The sequence below is a fragment of the Diospyros lotus genome, chromosome 8, assembly GCF_014633365.1.
Source record: "Diospyros lotus cultivar Yz01 chromosome 8, ASM1463336v1, whole genome shotgun sequence".
Classification (NCBI taxonomy): domain Eukaryota; kingdom Viridiplantae; phylum Streptophyta; class Magnoliopsida; order Ericales; family Ebenaceae; genus Diospyros; species Diospyros lotus.
Genome location: NC_068345.1, coordinates 2,898,094 through 2,916,395, shown reverse-complemented (window position 1 = coordinate 2,916,395; position 18,302 = coordinate 2,898,094). Strand labels below are relative to the sequence as shown.

The 18,302-nt window shown below is 37.6% G+C and overlaps 1 protein-coding gene and 1 pseudogene across 3 annotated transcripts; both read right to left on the bottom strand.

Annotated features, from left to right (window-relative positions):
- Positions 1–1,032: 1,032 nt before the first annotated feature.
- On the bottom strand, positions 1,033–5,468 carry LOC127807712 (probable helicase MAGATAMA 3; annotated as a pseudogene).
- Positions 5,469–8,204: 2,736 nt separating this feature from the next.
- On the bottom strand, positions 8,205–16,996 carry LOC127808153 (probable beta-D-xylosidase 7). Of its 3 annotated transcripts, none has more exons than XM_052346559.1 (6): positions 16,517–16,996; positions 10,695–11,000; positions 10,346–10,515; positions 10,120–10,217; positions 9,020–9,784; positions 8,205–8,942 (listed from the first exon to the last, which is right to left on the bottom strand). In XM_052346559.1, the coding sequence occupies exons 1-6, from the start codon at positions 16,967–16,969 to the stop codon at positions 8,359–8,361; spliced, it is 2,376 nt and encodes a 791-aa protein (XP_052202519.1). In that variant the 5' UTR covers positions 16,970–16,996; the 3' UTR covers positions 8,205–8,358. The 3 variants fall into 3 exon arrangements, with proteins under 3 accessions (XP_052202519.1, XP_052202518.1, XP_052202520.1); XM_052346558.1 differs by lacking the exon at positions 16,517–16,996 and adding an exon at positions 11,933–12,756; XM_052346560.1 differs by lacking the exon at positions 16,517–16,996 and adding an exon at positions 11,120–11,898.
- Positions 16,997–18,302: the final 1,306 nt, after the last annotated feature.

Below are 18,302 nucleotides of genomic sequence, written 5' to 3'. Positions count from 1 at the left end.
ATTCAACTGCTGTCTTTATGGCTAAGAATAACAAAAGTGGAAGTCGAAGTAAACACATCGACATTAAGTACTTAGCCATAAGAGAACGTGTTAAAGAAAAGAAAGTGGTCATTGAACACGTCAGTACTGAGTTGATGATTGCTGATCCTTTGACTAAAGGCATGCCACCATTGAAATTCAAGGGTCATGTTGACAAAATGGGACTTGGTTCCACTATGTAATAGTATACATTTGGTATATGGATGAAACTCTTGTTTATTGTAATGTTTTCTCATATTCATGTACACCTTAATTTATTTGAGAAAACGCATCTATATAGGACCAAGAATGAACATAAGGTTTATTCATTAAGTAATGTTGCCACATGAAGTATAATTCTTGAGAAACTGAATGCTTTGTAATACATGGAAGGTAATACTCATTGTTAGAGGACTTATCGCCATGATTCATGTATTTATTTCTTAAGAAGCGATAATCAATAAGATTACATTAAGGCATCAGATTAAAACATTTGGACCAAGTGGGAGAATGTAAAGTTCTTAAGGTGGCCCATATGTTTTGTCATTATTATGGTTGTGGGTTGCAAGGGAATTATTTACATTTCTTTAGCCCATATTATGCTCTCATGATTATGTTTCCATAATCACTTACTGATTGAGTTGTAAAGTGGCAAACGTATGTATATTCTTGATGGAAGAATGTAATATAAATTTATGGTTTTGGTCCCTGAGCTCATCATCCCTTCTCTTCATCATACACCATCACCTGGGGTGTTTGAGAGCTTGGAAGAGCCAATATCAGAATACAAGAAAGCTGCAATGGCTGGAGGTAACTTCCGTTTAATTTTTTTTTTTTCCACATTGATCTAAATGCTATTTTGGTGTTTGTAGCATGTTAGATCTTATATACATATCTAACATTTCCTCCTTGCAAATTACCAGGCAACTCGGGATTTGTTGCCCAACTGATTAAAATCATACAAGGAATTACACATTGGTGGCTTTCAGAGACGGTACTTCCCATTCTTGCATATTACTGATGCATTGGCTTCTCATCATCTTCTGAAGGTGTTGCGGAACTGGGGTCCGTCTGCATATCGAATGATCTGTGTCTTACCCCAGATCTAAAACCCCTCGGATTAGAGGAGATTTTACCAGGCAATTGCGCATAAGCACGAGTCCTAGGAATCAGGAAATCCTTCGGTAGAGAAACCATATTCTTGTAGCAGTTTCTTGATTTGGCATCAGCAATCAGTGCAGATCAATCATCAGATTGCACCAGAGTGTTGGCATTCCCCACAACCTGTTTGGCCACGGGAAACCAAGTCCAATTACGTCAACAAGTCCATGAAAAAAATTATGTTCATGATGAGTATTATATGAGGAGGCTCTCTTCTACGAACAATGACTAAACATAGGGAAAATCCACTTACCCAAAGCGCTCGTCTAGCACGAGTTAGAGCAACATTCATGCGGCGGATATCTGCCACAAAGCCCACTTCATGATTTGAAGCACGGACACAAGACATTATGATGACATCTCGTTCTTGGCCTTGGAAAGCATCCACCGTATTGATATAAATATCTTTCCCTTCTGAATTTAAAACGTCCTCAAACTCGCGCTTAAGGCATTTCAGTTACATTTTGTATGGGGTGATTATGCCAACAGAAACTTTTCCCATACCCAGTGATTTCAAAGTTTTCTGAAGATGTTCCCACAAACGAAGACAGAACCGAGCTTCATGTACGTTCTGATATGAAACAGATCCACCTCGTTGGGACTTGACTGCACTCTCACCCTGCAATTAAAACACAATAAAAACAAATCATAATAAAACTTTTATATTTTTTTTATTTTAGTGAGAGGTTTATACTCGCCAGTGTACGAGTGCAGTTGTAGTCCAAATTTAAATTTATATTTTCTGGATGAATCCAGGTCGTCCACTGAGAGATTTATTTATGGCAAAAGAAAAAGAATGTCACACACACGCACACGCATTTGGACAAATTGACAACAAGATTTTTTTATGGTTTTGTGTTTAGACAACAGATACTAGAAAATAAAGTAAGGCAAAAATTGAAATAAACATTAAACGTAAAAATATGAATTTGGATAGTGCTTGAGTTAAGACAATTTCAGTACCAACCCGTTGATTCCCAAATTTTAGCATATAAGATTAGCAACATTAATTTAATTTCAGATATGAGGGTTTGTTATTAAATGCAATTAGAGATGATGATAGTTCTAGGTTAAGCAATCCCCATACATGATATGCGGGATTCTAATTTAAGCAACTACCATAAATCCAATTACAATTAATATACAAAACAACTAAATTAATCATCCGGGTTTGGGTATGATAGCGTTTCCAGTTCTAGTAACTCTCATACATGGCATGAAAGCTCTAAGTTAGGCTTACGCTCCAATCCAAACCTAGTGATTTTTTAATAATTAATACACACTCATACTGAAATTTAAATTAATGTTACTTATTTAAAGCGCAGCTTTCTTTGGGAATCATTGGCATTGGACACTGTCCTTGCCTTAACTCAAGATTAAATTTAACTACTTATTTTTATTTGAAAGTTAATTGACAGAAATTTAAATGACGTAATTTAAATAACAGAATTTAAATGACAAGAAATTTAAAAGCATAAACTAACCGGCCATTTAGGCGGTGGATAATTAAATGACAAGAATTAAAATTGCAGAAATTTAAAGGCATAAACTAACCGGCCATTTAGGCGGTGAATAATTAAATGACAAGAATTAAAATTACAGAAATTTAAAAGCACAAATTAACCGGCCATTTAGGCGGTGAATAATAAAGTAATAATAAATGACATAAGAATTTAAAAGAAGAAAGAAAAAAAAGTAAGATTATAAGAGAAAGTACTAAAGAAAATGAGAAAGAACAAGAACAATTCTCAAAGAGAGAATTATAAGGAAACAACTAAACTTTTATTCAAGAATAATAATCACACTTACAAATGCAATCAAGTGAGCTATTTATAGGCCACAAGATGCAATACAAACCACACAATTTCAATTATTCAATTAGACATAATTATATCTAATGGGCACTCACACACTTAAAGTTAAATGGATTTTAGCTATAATACACACCTAATATTAAATGGATTTTAGCTAAAATACATACCTAATAAAGCACTCATAAAGTTAAATGGATTTTAGCTATAATATCCACCTAATAGTTAAATGGATTTTAGCTAAAAAACACACCTAATAAAGCTCTCACATAAAAAATAAAAATAGATTTCTATAAATTGGTTTTTAATCTTCATTAGGATTAAAAATAATCCTTGGGCCTTCTCCAAATAATATTTTCCATGGGTTGCTCAAATTAGGCCTTAATTCTTCATGGGCTTGAATTCTTCATGGACTTTAATTTTTCATGGGTTTGATTTCTTCATGGACTTGATTTCTCCGTGGCTTTGATTTCTTCATGGACTTGAATTCTTCATGGACTTTAAGTCTTCATGGGCTTGAATTCTTCATGCCTAAAAAAAAATAAAAATAATTTAATGTTATTAATAAATTATATATTATATATATGTATTACACATGGCACATATATATATTAGATTATATTATATATATATTACATGCATGCATATAATGATATATATGTATTATATATAATTTTATATATTATTATTATTTACTTTAGAACTTCATTTCATTCATCTTTCAATTTAAATTTACATATAACCATAAAATATATATTAATATCTAATTTAAACCATATTTAAGATCGAAAGAAGGGTATAATTATAACAAAATTTTTACAAAATTAACCACTAATCAGGACTCTCGACCATGGGTAATGTCATAGAACACGTAAGGCCGCAGTAAAGGGTCCATATAATATATTTCATCAGGTAACCGCGCAACACTTTCGCTGTCAGTTAGGCGGCCCTGGTAGAAATACCTAGAAGGGAAATCCCTGATATGAGAATGCATCCTATACTGAACGGATAACAAGATCGTAGGGCAGCCAGCTTGCTGGAACCTCTCAAAAAGGCTTCTGTTGTATAATAATGATCCAGCTGCCTTGCTGATAACAGTTGCAGGAAGTTGCTGGCGATCCCCTACAAGAACGCACCGTGCTACACCAAGACAGAGAGGAGGAAGAATGCCTACTTCACTGGCTTGTGCTGCCTCATCAATTACAACCATGTCAAACAACAGATTGTGTATCTAGGTTCCTGTCTTCGTGATTCATGCTCATTTATTGTGTTTCGAAATTTGAACAGAAGCATCGAATGAGGGTTTGGGTTTTGGGCAATGCTTAAGTTGTCTCGACATATATGTTCATTTCCTCTCCACAACAAATTTTTCCTTCAAAATAACTATTTGATTTTGACTTTCCTCATAAACTTGGCTTTGTTGGGACATCCAGTTCTTGTGTTCTATACTTATATTTTATTATTTTTCGTTTCTGATTGAGTGTATTTTTGGTTGAGTTGTTGAAACACATGTGAGAAGGCTATGGGTTTTTTTTTACGTTGCAAAGGAATGGCAATAGTTGTGGCCTGCAATAAATTTTTGTTTATAATTTTTAAAAGCTTAAACTAACACATAAATATATAATATATTTACTGAAAATATATTTATATATAATTATTAAAATCAGCTGCATTTGCCTTTCAGCCCTCGTTTACTTTCATCAACATTTAGTTATCTATACAGTTAAAAAGAAAAAGTATTTTAGTAGTAATTAATCATACATACATCCATGGTGTTAAGCCCACAGAGATTCAATCTGATAAGAAAGATAGATCTTCTTGGGTAGCCAGGCTTCATTGCAATGGAACATACAATGCCAATACTGGATTTAAAGAAACGGAGATAATCACCAAATTAAGGAGTAGAAGGTCATCACTATTTAGCAGAAATCAATATTGGGCTGGCAAACACCCACTCATATATGTATACATACTTTCAGCTAAGTACAATAATACATTTCACTAATTAATTAATGAATTAAAATTCAAACTAAACAGCTGAATACTGTAATTTAAAGTTGTCTCTTACAACTAAATATTTACAAAATTAGACCGTCGATCAATTTCTTCTTTGTTGTTCTTTTTAATATATGTGTGTATGTATATATATATATACATACACAAAAGCAGGACAATTGAAGCTAGCACGCTGAAACCAACGAGAACCACCATTCCCAGGGCCAAATTAACACGACCTTGTGTCCATCAGCTTGGCCTGAAGAAACCCCATTGCCTCACACACAAACTCGCCGTATCCTGCATAGTAGTTCTTCTCCCACTCGGCGGCTGGAACGGCGACCAAAAACTTTGATGCCGGTCGTTCAACGGCGGCGACTGAGGCTGCGTCGAAGGCGAACAGTGGCGGAGGAGGCTGCATGCATGGCGAAAGACGGCAGAAGCGGCTGCGACGGCCACTATAACGGCAATGAGAACAGCCATGACGGCGAACAACAGTGGAGGAAAAGAGAGAGAAAGAGAAGAGAGAGTGAGAGTGAGGAAGAAGAAGAGGAAGCAGTGCAGCAAATTTGGGAGGGAAAAGTAAAGGAGAAATTTATAATTTTATAGTAGAGTTGTCCACCAAGTTGTCTAACTTTATGTTCGTGCAGCATTTTTCTCTTGGTATTTCCTCAAGGGTGGATCTAGAATTGCGTGCAAGTCGCGTCTAGGCTCAAGTTTGCGCGTTATATTATCTGTTGGACTCTACTATTTGTACAGAACTAGAGTTCACATAATCCCTTTACAGGTGTGATATATCATGATTTGTTTACGCTCTTCTCTCTTTTTCCTTTTTTCCTGCTCGCCTCGCCCTTGCCTGCAACCTCACCGTCGCCTCTCGCCTCTGTAACCTCACCGCCTCTCGCCGCCTTCTCTTGTAGCCTCGCCACCCTTCCTCACCACCTCTCGTCGCCTCACCTCTACACTTTGTCGCCTCACCGCTACAATCTCTAGCAACCGGCGACCACCCAAACCAATCGAGATGCAGTGGGCGGCGACGGTCAGTGAGGGCGACACGGGAGAGAGAAAGAAAAAGTGTGTTTCGGGTCATATCAATGGGGTAATTTTGTCATTTCATTTTTCTGTAAAGCTTTTTGTATACCTTTTACATACAAGTAGCTTTATCCTTATCGATTTGATATTTTTTTTTAATTTTATTTTGTGTTTTATTTGTGAAAAATAATTTATGATTGAATTAATGGTGGTTGATGTAAACATAGTTAAGGCATATTTTTATAAAATTATTCAATAATTTATTTATATACTAAAAATTCAAATTAAATTATCTTAAATAAGGAAATTCTTATATTATTCATGAACAAGATAAGATTTACTCAATAAGAGTAAATTCAAAAAAGAAGAGAAAAGCATGGATTTCATGAGAATGGGATCCATACACCTACCCATTTACTAGCTTGGATTGAGTAATTTTAAATCCTAAATATTACTTAATGTTGACGTTAGTAACACGTAATCCTCCTCTAAAATAATTTTTAAAATTATCAAATCATAATCCATTACATTTAGGGAGTATTTGTTAAAATTGATAAGATAAAGTTGGAATGCATTCCGGATCAAGATAATACTGAAAAGCATTTCAAGATTTCTATCAGAATATTTGTTAAATTTTTTGGAATCTAGTGATAATTATATTTTTTTTATATGTTTATTAATGCATATGATAAGCACCAATATAAGAGTTTTTTTTACCAAAATATCCTTATTAATTACCAAATTTATGATTAAAATAGTATTTAATATGAATTGTCAAAAAAATTAAAATTAAAATTAAAAAATATATTTTATTTTATAAATTTATGTTCAAAAATAAATTAAAAAAGAGTTGAAAAGTAAAAATAATTATTATTAGAATTACAATAATTCTACCTAAATAATTAAAAATGGTCAAAACATATTTTTATAATAGACAATAAAATATAAAATTAAATAAAATAATTTAAAAATTGATGAAAAGAATTATATTAATTAATAAAATATATAGAGTGAGAGAGAAATTTAAATTTTAAAAATCAATAAAATGAATAATGTCATTTAAATTTTAAAAATTGTCAAAATATATAATAATTTAAAAATGTATTAAATAATATTAATTATAAGACCTCATAAATAAGTTTTTTAAATAAATTTAAATCTTTAAAATGCATTAAATGATATTAACTATCCTACAAGAGGCATATAAATAATTGAGTCTTATCTTAAAAGAGGTTGATAAATTTATTCGAGGGAGGAGATCGGATAAATTTATTTTGAAAGAGAGATAAAAGGTCAAGTGAGGGTTTTTTTAGAAATTATCAGATAAACTTAACAAACACGTTGAAAAGACCAAACATTCGAAATGTTTCTTATATCTGACATTTTCTCTCTCTTATCTTGATTAACAAACACCCCTTAGAATTTAACAATCGGACTAAGTCATTTTTACTTTTTTTTACCCTTAATGACGAGCTGAATTTTATGTGTCATGAAGAATTGGAAACAAGTTTAATATCAATTTTAAATTATGAAATTTTTTAGTAAATAGGCTTAAATTTTGAAAAAAAGAAAAAACTCGTTTAAAAAGTCAAAAGATTTATCCAAAAAGACCAATGAATGATTCACAGCTATGTCATGCCTAGCCTAGCCTAGCCGTAGGCGATCTCTGTCCTACGATGTGGGCAATATGGTCTTTTCACTAGATGGACCTACGCAGCCCCATCTGCACACAAAGTCAGACAGACAGAAACACAGATTCTGCATCGCTCCACATCAGGGCGCATCTGTCACGTGGCCCGCTCACGGGAGAATTAAAGTGGAACGCCACGTGTCACTTGCACGTGATTTCCACGCCCCCTCAAATTTGAACCGGGGGGGGGGGGGGGGGGGCGAAATAAAGGGGAACGGTTTTGTTTTGAAACTTTTACCATGGCGAAGACTAAAATAGTATTTCATTATTTACCATACAATTTTAGAATATATTACGTGAAGGGGTTCTTCATTAAATAGTGATTTAGGCAATTATTATCTCGATCATACTTAGAATGGCTTAAACTAATTATAATTGTAGACTAATTAATTATTCCAGCAATGCAGACCCCTCTAATCAGTAATCACCATTGAGTTAATGGTAATCATACTAATTTTTATTATTTTTATACTACGCTAGATTGCAAGAAAGGCTGATTTGTGACTCTGGTACCGTGAGATGCCTCTTTTATTAATTTTTTATCAAGTAAGAGTGTCACAGAATGATAGCAACACCGAGAAGCTGCAACATTGGGCTATGGCTGCTGGCTGCTGGCATTGCATTCGTAGAAAGCAGAAACTAACAAAAACATCAAGCTTCAATGGTGAGTGGCCACTCTTCATCCCCTACCATCAGGAAACGAGGCCCTTCTTCAATCACCATCAACCCATCTTCATTGGCTCTGCTGAGATGCTCACAGGGATTCAATTCAAACTCAATCTCCGCCCTTTCCCCTGCCTTCAACCGCACACTCTCGAATCCCACCAACTGCTTGATTGCCTTCCCCTTCCGGGGCGTCCCCCCTTCCCTCACAAACAGCAGCACCGGGTGCTTCCCCTCCATCGCCCCGCGATTCTCAACTCCTACAAGGGCCGAGAACCTGGCCTTCTCGCAGAGCTCTGTGCCCATGTCCGATACTGACAAGTACCGGGTTGAACGATCCGAGTCGTGAGGTGACATCCGGTTCAAGTAGAGCTTGCTTTGAGTGACGGACACAAATTTGTAGGAGTAGTTTGTGTAGCTGATGCCATGGCCAAACTCGAAAACCTTTCTTCCTCTGTAGAACCTGTAGGTCCGGCCAGGGTAACCCGAGGAGGGATCCGGCCTCATCCTCATGTCGGTCATGGCCACTCTGACAAAATCTTTCGGGTACCAAGTGAGTGGTAGCCTTCCTCCTGTATGAACCATGAAAATGCACTACCATTTTAGATGCGGAGAAGAAGAAACTAAACTTTACTTAGCTTTAATTAACCTGGATTGTGGTCGCCAAAGATGATCTCAGCGAGGGCAATCCCTCCAGCTTCTCCCGGGTAGCCGGCCCACAGGATGCTCCCGATCTTCGGGTCCTTTTTGGCGAAGGAAACGTCCACGGGACCCCCACAGAGCAGCACCAGCACAACAGGGTGCTTAGCAGCCTTAGCAACGCTCTGGATTAGGCTCTGTTGTTTCCCCGGGAGGACCAGGTCGTCCCGGTCGCGCTCCTCCCTCTCTTGGGTCTGATCCAGTCCCATAACCAACACCACATAATCGGCCTTTCTTGCAATCTCAATTGCTCCAGCAATGTCCGGATCAGAACAGTTGACGAAATCACAACCGGGGTGGTAGACCGTGCTCTTGACATATCCCTTTAGCGATTGGAGAGGCGAGATGGAGTTGCAGGGAGGGCCTTCGTAGTTCCCGAGCAGTGTTTTGGGGGCATCGGCATTGGGGCCCAACACTGCAAGTGACATGGTTTTGGTCTTGGAGAGGGGGAGGAGGCCATTGGAGTTCTTGAGGAGGACAATGCCATCCCGGGCTGCCTCGAGGGCCAGACGTTGGTGCTCTTTGGTGCACACCTGGCTGGCACCAATGTTGCCGTAGAGCAGCCGGCTTGGATCGCCATTGAACAATCCTAACCTCATTCGGACTGAGAAGAGGTTGTGAAGGGCTCTGTCTATCTCAGAAATTGGCAGTTTTTTTTGCTCAACTGCAGATTTGGTGTGGTTCTTCAAGTAGGAACCGCAGTTCACATCCATGCCTGTGAATTTTTTATTTTTTGTTGCAAAAATTATCAAGAAACTACGATATGAACAGAGGAATAGGAATCAAAATCATTCAATTGATTGAGTTATCATGCATGTCAAAGATCAAATACTCGCTAAAAGTTCATTTCTTGATGAACCTCTTGATTTTATATATGTTAGTACAATAGATCAATATTGATTTAGGCCAAGATGTTTTAAATATAATTTATTTTTATGTTTATTATAAGAAAAAATAGTTTACCCGATGACCTGTGTAATTTTTCATCAGATTCTTTTCTTCAAGTGGATACAAAGCAACAAAAAAGCATAAAGGCAGAGAGAATGATACCAGCTTTAAGAACATCGGCCACGGCATCTTCCGGCGATTTAGCATAGCCTTGATCGTCGTGCATGATGGACACCGCATCGCAGTCCGACGTAATATATCTGATTATTTCACCCAACCCACAAAAAAAAAGAAAAAGAAAACTGTTAGAATCTATCTAAACTCATACGAAATGTTCAAATTCCAGTCAAATTTATATAAGTTTCACAGTAATCTCTCACGGTCTCACCCTTGGAAACCCCACTGGCCGCGGGCAAGCTTCGTCAAGAGATTGTAATCGGCGCAGTTTGGAACGCCATTAACGCGGTTGTAAGCGCACATAATCCCGCTGGCTCGGCCTTTCTCCACGCAGCTTTGGAACGGCGGCTGGTAAGTGTCCGCCATGTCCTGCTTGCTCACCTGCATGCCCCAACAAGAAGCGCAGAACCCAATCAACGACAATGGCAGCCTAACCAATGCACTCACCTTTTCATTAAACTAACTAAAAGAAAACTGCAAGGGATATATTTATTAAAGAGCAGCCATATCAAGGAAGAATCTGCGCACAGGGCAAGGGGAAAAGAAAGACATGGGCTTACAATGGCGTTGAAGGTGAACCGATTGACGCCGTTCCAGTTGTCCAGATCGTAGGCCGTGAAGTGCTTGCAGCAAGCCGAGGCCTGGAGATGGTCGCCGTTGTCGGCGCCGGCGTCTTGAAAGCTGTGGCCCTGAATGCCTCTAACGTAGGAAACAGCGTATTTTGCCGTCATTAACGGGTCCTCTCCTGGAGTTTCCTGCCCTCTCCCCCACCTCGGATCCCTGAAAATATTTATGTTCGGCGCCCAGAATGTCATCCCCTTCGCTTGCCCCTCGTTGTACACACCTCTCGCTTCCTTCCCTATTGCCTGCAAGCACCAAAAACCATAAATAACGATAGATACTAGAATCATAAACCCGTTAGAGTTATTGCTGGCATAGTCGTTGATTGATAGCACCAATAATGTGTGAGATGATATCTACTTACCTGGCCAATGCGGTGCCATAAAAGGGTGTCGAATGTGGCGGCGGTGAGAATGACCTGGGGGAAGCTGGTGGCGGAGGTGAGGGGGCCGTCAAGGTGGACGCTGCCCCAGCCGACGACGCCGTGCAGCGCCTCCGACCACCACTCATAGGCGGGGACGCCGAGGCGGGGGATTGCCGGAGCGGTGTTGACGAGTTGGGCGATTTTCTCGTCGAGGGTGAGGCGGGAGACGAGGTCTTGGGCCCGGTGGAGGATGGGGAGGGCAGTTTCGCAGAATGGGTACGAGTTGGTCAATGGGTTCGATGATTCGCACGAGAATGGTGGCTGAGCCGACTCAACAGAGAGCAGGCTGAGGAAGATGAGTCCTTTCAGACACAGAAGATTGGTCCGAGAAAGGCTGTGCCTCTCCATTCCAAATCTTTGATTGTTGCAGATGTAAACGGAGCTATATAAATATGGTTAATGAAGTTGATTATTGTATTAAATATTTAATTACACTTCTCACCCGCAACCTAATGTAATTCCTTTTTGGTTTCTTTTGTCAAAGCTTGATAACGACTATATGTAGGAAAGGAATCCACAAAAGGAGTGTGAGATAAATATACGTACCAATGGTTGCCCAAACTTTAGTTAATTATAGGTTGGGCTCTTATAATGAATATATTCATATTTTATTCCTAAAGCAACACCGCTTTACAACTTACAAGCGACGTAAACATAAAGAGATGAACAAAAGATAGAATTCATAAAGGTATATGAGTAAAATAGTGGACTCAATTTAGTTGGTGGTGCCGAGTGGACTAACGAGTGACTCACCCGGGCAATGCGGAACCAGAGGAAGGCATCGAAGGAGGAGGCGGCGAGGATGACCTGAGGGAACATGGTGGCGGAAGGGACAGCGCCGCCGAAGCTGACGCCTTTTCCGTGGCGGGAAACGCCGTGCAGGGCCTCGGACCACCACTGGTAGGCGGGGACGCCGAGTCGGGGGACGGCGGAGGCCGAGTTAACGAGTTGGGCGGCTTTCTCGTCGAGGGTGAGGCGAGAAACCAGGTCCCGGGCGCGTTGGGCTATGGGGAGAGTGGGTTCGCAGAAGGGGTAGGGTTTGGGTAATGGGCCGCATGCGAATGGGGGCTGAGTCGACTCGGTGAGTGCACTCAGCCATGCGATAAGGTTGAAGAGAGCGAAGGTATGACGGTTGAGTGAACTCATCACAGTGATGAGGGAAGAAGACGAAATGGCACATGAATGTGGAGTGCGTGAACTAAAGAGACGAGAGATCCCTGATACAGGCTCAGCTGTTTCGTTATCAGTCAATCGTTTTGACCATCCAATCATATTGTTTTGTTAAATTAATTTAATTTCTAAAGTAAATTCACATCCGATTTTTTATAAATAAAAATAGAATTATTAGTTATTCTATTTTGTATATGCGATAAATTTCGTTATATGGTAATACTATATAATCATACGTCGAAATGATCTTAATCCTATCTTATATATTTTATCCTCATTAAGAATCACGATACTCAACCTTTAAAGGTAGCATAGGCGACATATCGCATACATATGAAATTTTAGGATATCGTGAGATTATGAGTTTAATTATGCATTTGGGACTATATAATCACTTATATCTATCTTAAGAGTCAAGTCTCAAGATTTAACTTACCACAAACTTATTTTTTAGATTACTGCTCTTGTGTGGTCCCTCGCCACTCATGTCCTCGATTTTGACGGAAAAGATAAATCGTAAGTAGAGATTTTGTCTCACTACACATGGTAAAGAATTAAACCCATGATCTACTAGTACAAATCTTATCTTATCATGTCCCAACCACTTGACCTATGTCATGAGGGCAATCACAAACTTATTTTTACATCTAGGGCAAGTCAAGGAAGACCATTTTTAGAAAGGGTATGATGGTCTAAGATAAAAACTACCTGTAATCGAAAATTTTTCAAATTTTTCATGTTACAAAAAAAAAAAAAAAATTGCACTACTCAAGTGAGATAGTTTCATTTCTCTCTCTATATATATATATACATATATATATATATTGATAAGGCATAAACCCATCCATAACATTTTTATTTGAGTTATGCCCACACAGTTTGGATCTCCCGTCCGCGTCGAGTATTTCTTATCTTGCACGACACAGATGTGTCAAACAAGCAATCTACAATCCCCCATATATAAACACCCCACCTACCCCCTCCCCAAACACACCCCCCATGTAGAGACCCCCCACCCCCACCCCTACCCATACACCCCTTCCCCCCAAATGTGCACACACCTCTCTTTCTAATTAAATCAAAGCCCTTGTGGCCCTCCCCCCCAACAGTCGCCCCCTTCAAAATCAAAAACCCTTGTTTGGCCTCTTTCTTCCAATAAAATCATGTCAGCTGGCCCCACCCCGGAATCAGAACCCTTATTTTACCCCCAAGTAACATTTAAGCCTTAGCTTTCTTAGGAAACTTCTCTCCATTTAAACACCACATTTTTTGAAGATTTTCCACTTCCTCCTTTGAAGATTTCTTATTTTATTATTTTTATTGATTTTAGTAGTTTATTTTTTTATCTCTTTTTACCCTAATATATTTCATTCTACTATCACTTTTGGTATATTATTCATATTTTTTATTTTGTTTTTGCTTCTCTTTTTGTTTAAATGACATTTGTTTACATTTAATTTTCATCAGTTTTAGGTATTAATTTTCATCAACTTAAAAAACCATTAATTAACTAGCACATAATAAAAAGGTTTTATAAATTTTACCTCCCTCATTTTTCCTATTAGGTATTGTCATTTATTGATAGTATTAAAGCCCTACTTTATGCTTAATTTATCAATATGCTTTGTGTTGCCCTAATATGTTATTTCTAATTGGAACGTAACTTTTTTTGTAGGAATGGAATCGCAAAGTTTTGATAATACGTATCTTTCTCAAGTTTCTATTGGTTGAATTCTAAAAATTGGCCAGGTATTTGAATCACATGAGGAGGCATGCACTTTTTACAATGCATATACATGAGAAGCAGGTTTTAGCACTTAAATCACAAACAACAAAAAGAATAAAGAAATGGGTGAAACCATATGAAAGTTATTTGTTTGTTCTAAGGAGGGAAAAACAGATGAGACCTATTAGATGGGTCGTAAAAATGTTGTGTCACGAGTTGGGTGCAATGCTAAATTGTTGGTGGTGAAGCAACAAACTGATAATAGTTAGGTGGTTAGACAATTTGTGGATGAACATGACCGTGGTCTAACTACTCCCAGCGGAGTACATTTGTTAAGATTACACCGAAATGTCTCAACCACAAAAAAGACACTTGCTCAACAATTTTCGAAAGCCAATATACCAACATGTCAACAATTGCGACTCATGGAGATAGAGTCGGGTGATCCATCATCAATGGGTTGTACTAAGAGAGATATCAGAAACTATAAAAGGGATTTACGTTAACAACAAATGGGTCATGGTGCTGAAACACTAATCGAGCATTTCACACTTGAGAGAGAAAAAAATCCAAACTTTTTCTTTGATTATGATATGGCCTCGAATAATAGGATGCTTTGTTGTTTTTGGGTTGATTATGAGTCAAGAATATCATATGTCTTCTTTGGCGATACCATGGTGTTCAATACAACCTACAATACCAACAAGTACTCGATGATTTTTGCCCTATTTGTTGGTGTAACCCTCCATGGCCAAACTATTATCTTTAGCTACGAATTATTGAATGATGAGATGACCGAATCATTTATTTGGTTGTTCTCGAAGTTCTTAGAAGCCATGCCAAATCAAACGACCCCTACTGTCATAATCACTGATCAAGACGCTGCAATTTCCAAGGCTATCTCAATGGTGTTGCCATTCACTTTGCACTGATTTTGCCTGTGGTATATTTTGAACAAATTTTCTGAAAAAATAAACGCCATGCTGTATAAGGAGCGGTATCACAGGCTGATGAATATCATTAAACAATCTGAATCGCCTAAAGAGTTTGAACAACAATGGTTTAAGATAATGGAGACCACCAATTTGGCTAATAACGAATGGTTGATCAACATGTACAAAATACGCATTCTATAAGTTCCTACGTATGTCAAACATGTATTCAATGCAAGCATGTCTAGCAGCCAAAGAATTGAGAGCAGTCACTTATTTTTTAAGAGATCATAAAAAATGACTAGATATGTCATAGAAATGGACTAGATAGTCCATTGGGTTGGATAACTCATATCATTCGCAGTATTCTTTTGATGGAATGCAGAATAATGGGTTCACGAGTATTGTCGGTAGTAACTATGATGTTTTTCATATGAATTTCAACAATTATTTCTCATAATGATTCATTTGTTTTAAGTCGATGTCCGCATTCGCGTCAGACAACATAAGCAATGCTCGATACGGGTAATATATCAAACTCATCTTTTATAAATAAAAATATGATATTAAAAAATATTATAGTAATATTCTTAAAAAAAATTATTAAATTATCTTATGTAAGTATGCAGAGGCAACTGAGAGTAATTTTATGAATGTATGCGAGGGTAATAGTGTTTGTCGGGCCGAAATGAGGGGAGGTTGGGGGGGGGGGGGGGGGGGGGGGGGGGGGGGGGGGGAGTTTATATGGGGAATTGCAAAGTACTTGACACGTTTACGTCGGGTAAAATAAGAAATGCTTAACATGGACAAGAGATCAAGACTTTAACCCATAATTTACACATATATTGGTTTACTATCCCATGTCCTAAATTACAAAATATAATAAAGTAACACCACACAAGACTTTAGCCTTATCCCCACATATACATATATACACACATATATAATCCTAGGCCATGGCCATGCCCCAACATTAATAATGCAAATTAGCACCATTTCACCTACCATGCATGTCCTATTCACCTAACATACATATCTCCTTTTGCTTTAAACAGTCCTACCTACTACGTGCATGTAGTTTATTTTTAGTGTTTTGGGTCACTAATAATCACTATTATCTTTCTTTAAGCACATTGTTTAACTAAAAAGGTGTCATTATGAAAAGGTTAATATAAAAACACTAAAGACAAATGATAATAGGTGCGGTAAAGATTTCTTTTTTTTTTTTAAATTTATGTATATCCATAGGAATAGTGCCCAAATTTTGATCAACGAATCACATGTCCAACAGAAACTGTTGGCAGGGCGTAGTTCATAAGAAAAATGAGACGCACCGACAGAAACTGTTGTTGTTGGGACTCCTACTTCTCCACATTAAAAAAATCCCTTTTTAACCCCTAAACCTAAGAGCATTTTCCTTTTTAAAAGAGTAGAAGTTAAGGAACTTTATTTGGTGTGAAAGCGAAGTAAATAACAGCGAAAGATGGATGAAAATGCTTTATCACCGACCTGCCCAATGCTGTACCAAAGCCGTCGATCGAACGTCGCGGCGGTGAGGATGACCTGCGGGAAGCTGGTGGCGGAGTGAACTGTGCCGTTGAATCGGATGCCCTGCGGCACCTCCCCTCCGCCGACCTCCGCCACCCCGTGCAGCGCCTCCGACCACCACTCGTAACCGGGGATGCCCAGCCGCGGTACCGCCACGGCGGTGTTCACGAGCTGCGCCACCTTCTCGTCCAGCGTGAGGCGGGAGACGAGGTCCCGGGCTCGGATGCCGATGGGCAGCTTGAGCTTGCAGAAAGGGAGAGATTTGGTGGATGGGTTCGACTGGTCACAGGAGAATGGCCGAATGGACTTGGGCTCCACGGCCACCGGGAGGAGAGTCAGCGTCGTCGTCCATATGAGAATGAGCAGAGCTCCGCCGCGGCGGCGGTGTCGGCTGCTTATCGTGGTGGTGAACATGATTGGTGGAAAATATTGGATTGGTTGCAGTATGCAAGTTGCTTAAATAATGTCCCATAAAACGCCAATCAGCTGTCGCCAGTCAACGTTTGGATGCTAATTTAATTTCACATCAATAATAATTTTAATACTTTGTTGCTTTGTATTAAATCAGTTTTTTATTTTAATTTTTGTCACGTTACTAAACTTTAATCTTTTTAATAATTCAATCTCTCTTTTAATTCTTTATTAAATCATGTTAATAAAAACCAACATAAATAAAAAATATCTCACAGAACTCGTGAACCAAATTTAAATAAATTTACGAATAAATCCAAAGGAATGGAAGTTTTTCCTTTTTTTATTTATTAAAGTTGAAGATCTGACATTGGGAAAAGCCAAAAAAAACTTAATTTTATTACAAATGGAAGCCAATCGAGACTCCTATTTTGCTAAATAAAATATGTAATAGGACAAATAATATATTTTATTAATAAATAAACAATTACAGACTGATTGCTTAGAATAAAAGAAATTATTGATATTGAATTATTGTTATTTGAATATAACAATTAAAATTTGTATCAAGGGAAGAATTTAATAAATCTATATATAGAACCTAACAAAATAACAAAGCTTATTCGGAGAAACCAATAAATGCAATTATTAGCAAGTTTGATCCGTTGTTTGGGAGAGTTAAGTTTTGTTCAAGAGAATCTCCATTATCTAAAAAAATTGATACAGTCTCAGGAGAAGTTTCTACAATATAGAAAATAGTTAAAAAACATACAAAATTTTTTCTTACATAAATTTTTCGATACTTAAGTTAAAAGAATTTATGGTGAAATAAGAATGTAAGTGAGAATGCAGGTGAAATATGCACAGAAAATCATATGAGAAAAGTAGATAACTCCATAAATACCACATGCAATTGGAACAATATTGCATCTTGTGATTCAAAGAAAATTCATATTTCCCTTATTTTACAAAATAGGCCCATTTGATATCTATTTATTTCATTCTATTTTCTTTACTTTTAGAATTAAGAGGAATGAAAATTCATAAATTCAATTCTCATTCGGTATGAAAATTATCTTTGGAACTAACTAACACACACACACATATATATATATATTAAAACCTAATATATATATATATATACATTGTTCCTTAATATAATTAAGACCAAATAGATAGTCCTAAATTTGCCTTATTTTGAAATTTAAAATAATTTTCAAAACTATAGTCGAAAAGGCCAAGCCATGAGCATAAGGTACGTTGGGCTGGGCTTTTTAGAGGTAAGACTCAGAGATCAGGCCCAAAGATGTAGCCCATATATTATCCTGAGCTAAAG

Coding starts and splice junctions, on each gene's coding strand:
- LOC127808153 (XM_052346558.1), bottom strand. CDS start 12,451: ATGATTGGATGGTCAAAACGATTGACTGATAACGAAACAGCTGAGCCT. Junction 9,785..10,119: donor GGCCGATGTTCTTAAAGCTG/GTATCATTCTCT, acceptor AAAAATTCACAG/GCATGGATGTGAACTGCGGT. Junction 8,943..9,019: donor CTTTGGCGACCACAATCCAG/GTTAATTAAAGC, acceptor TGGTTCATACAG/GAGGAAGGCTACCACTCACT.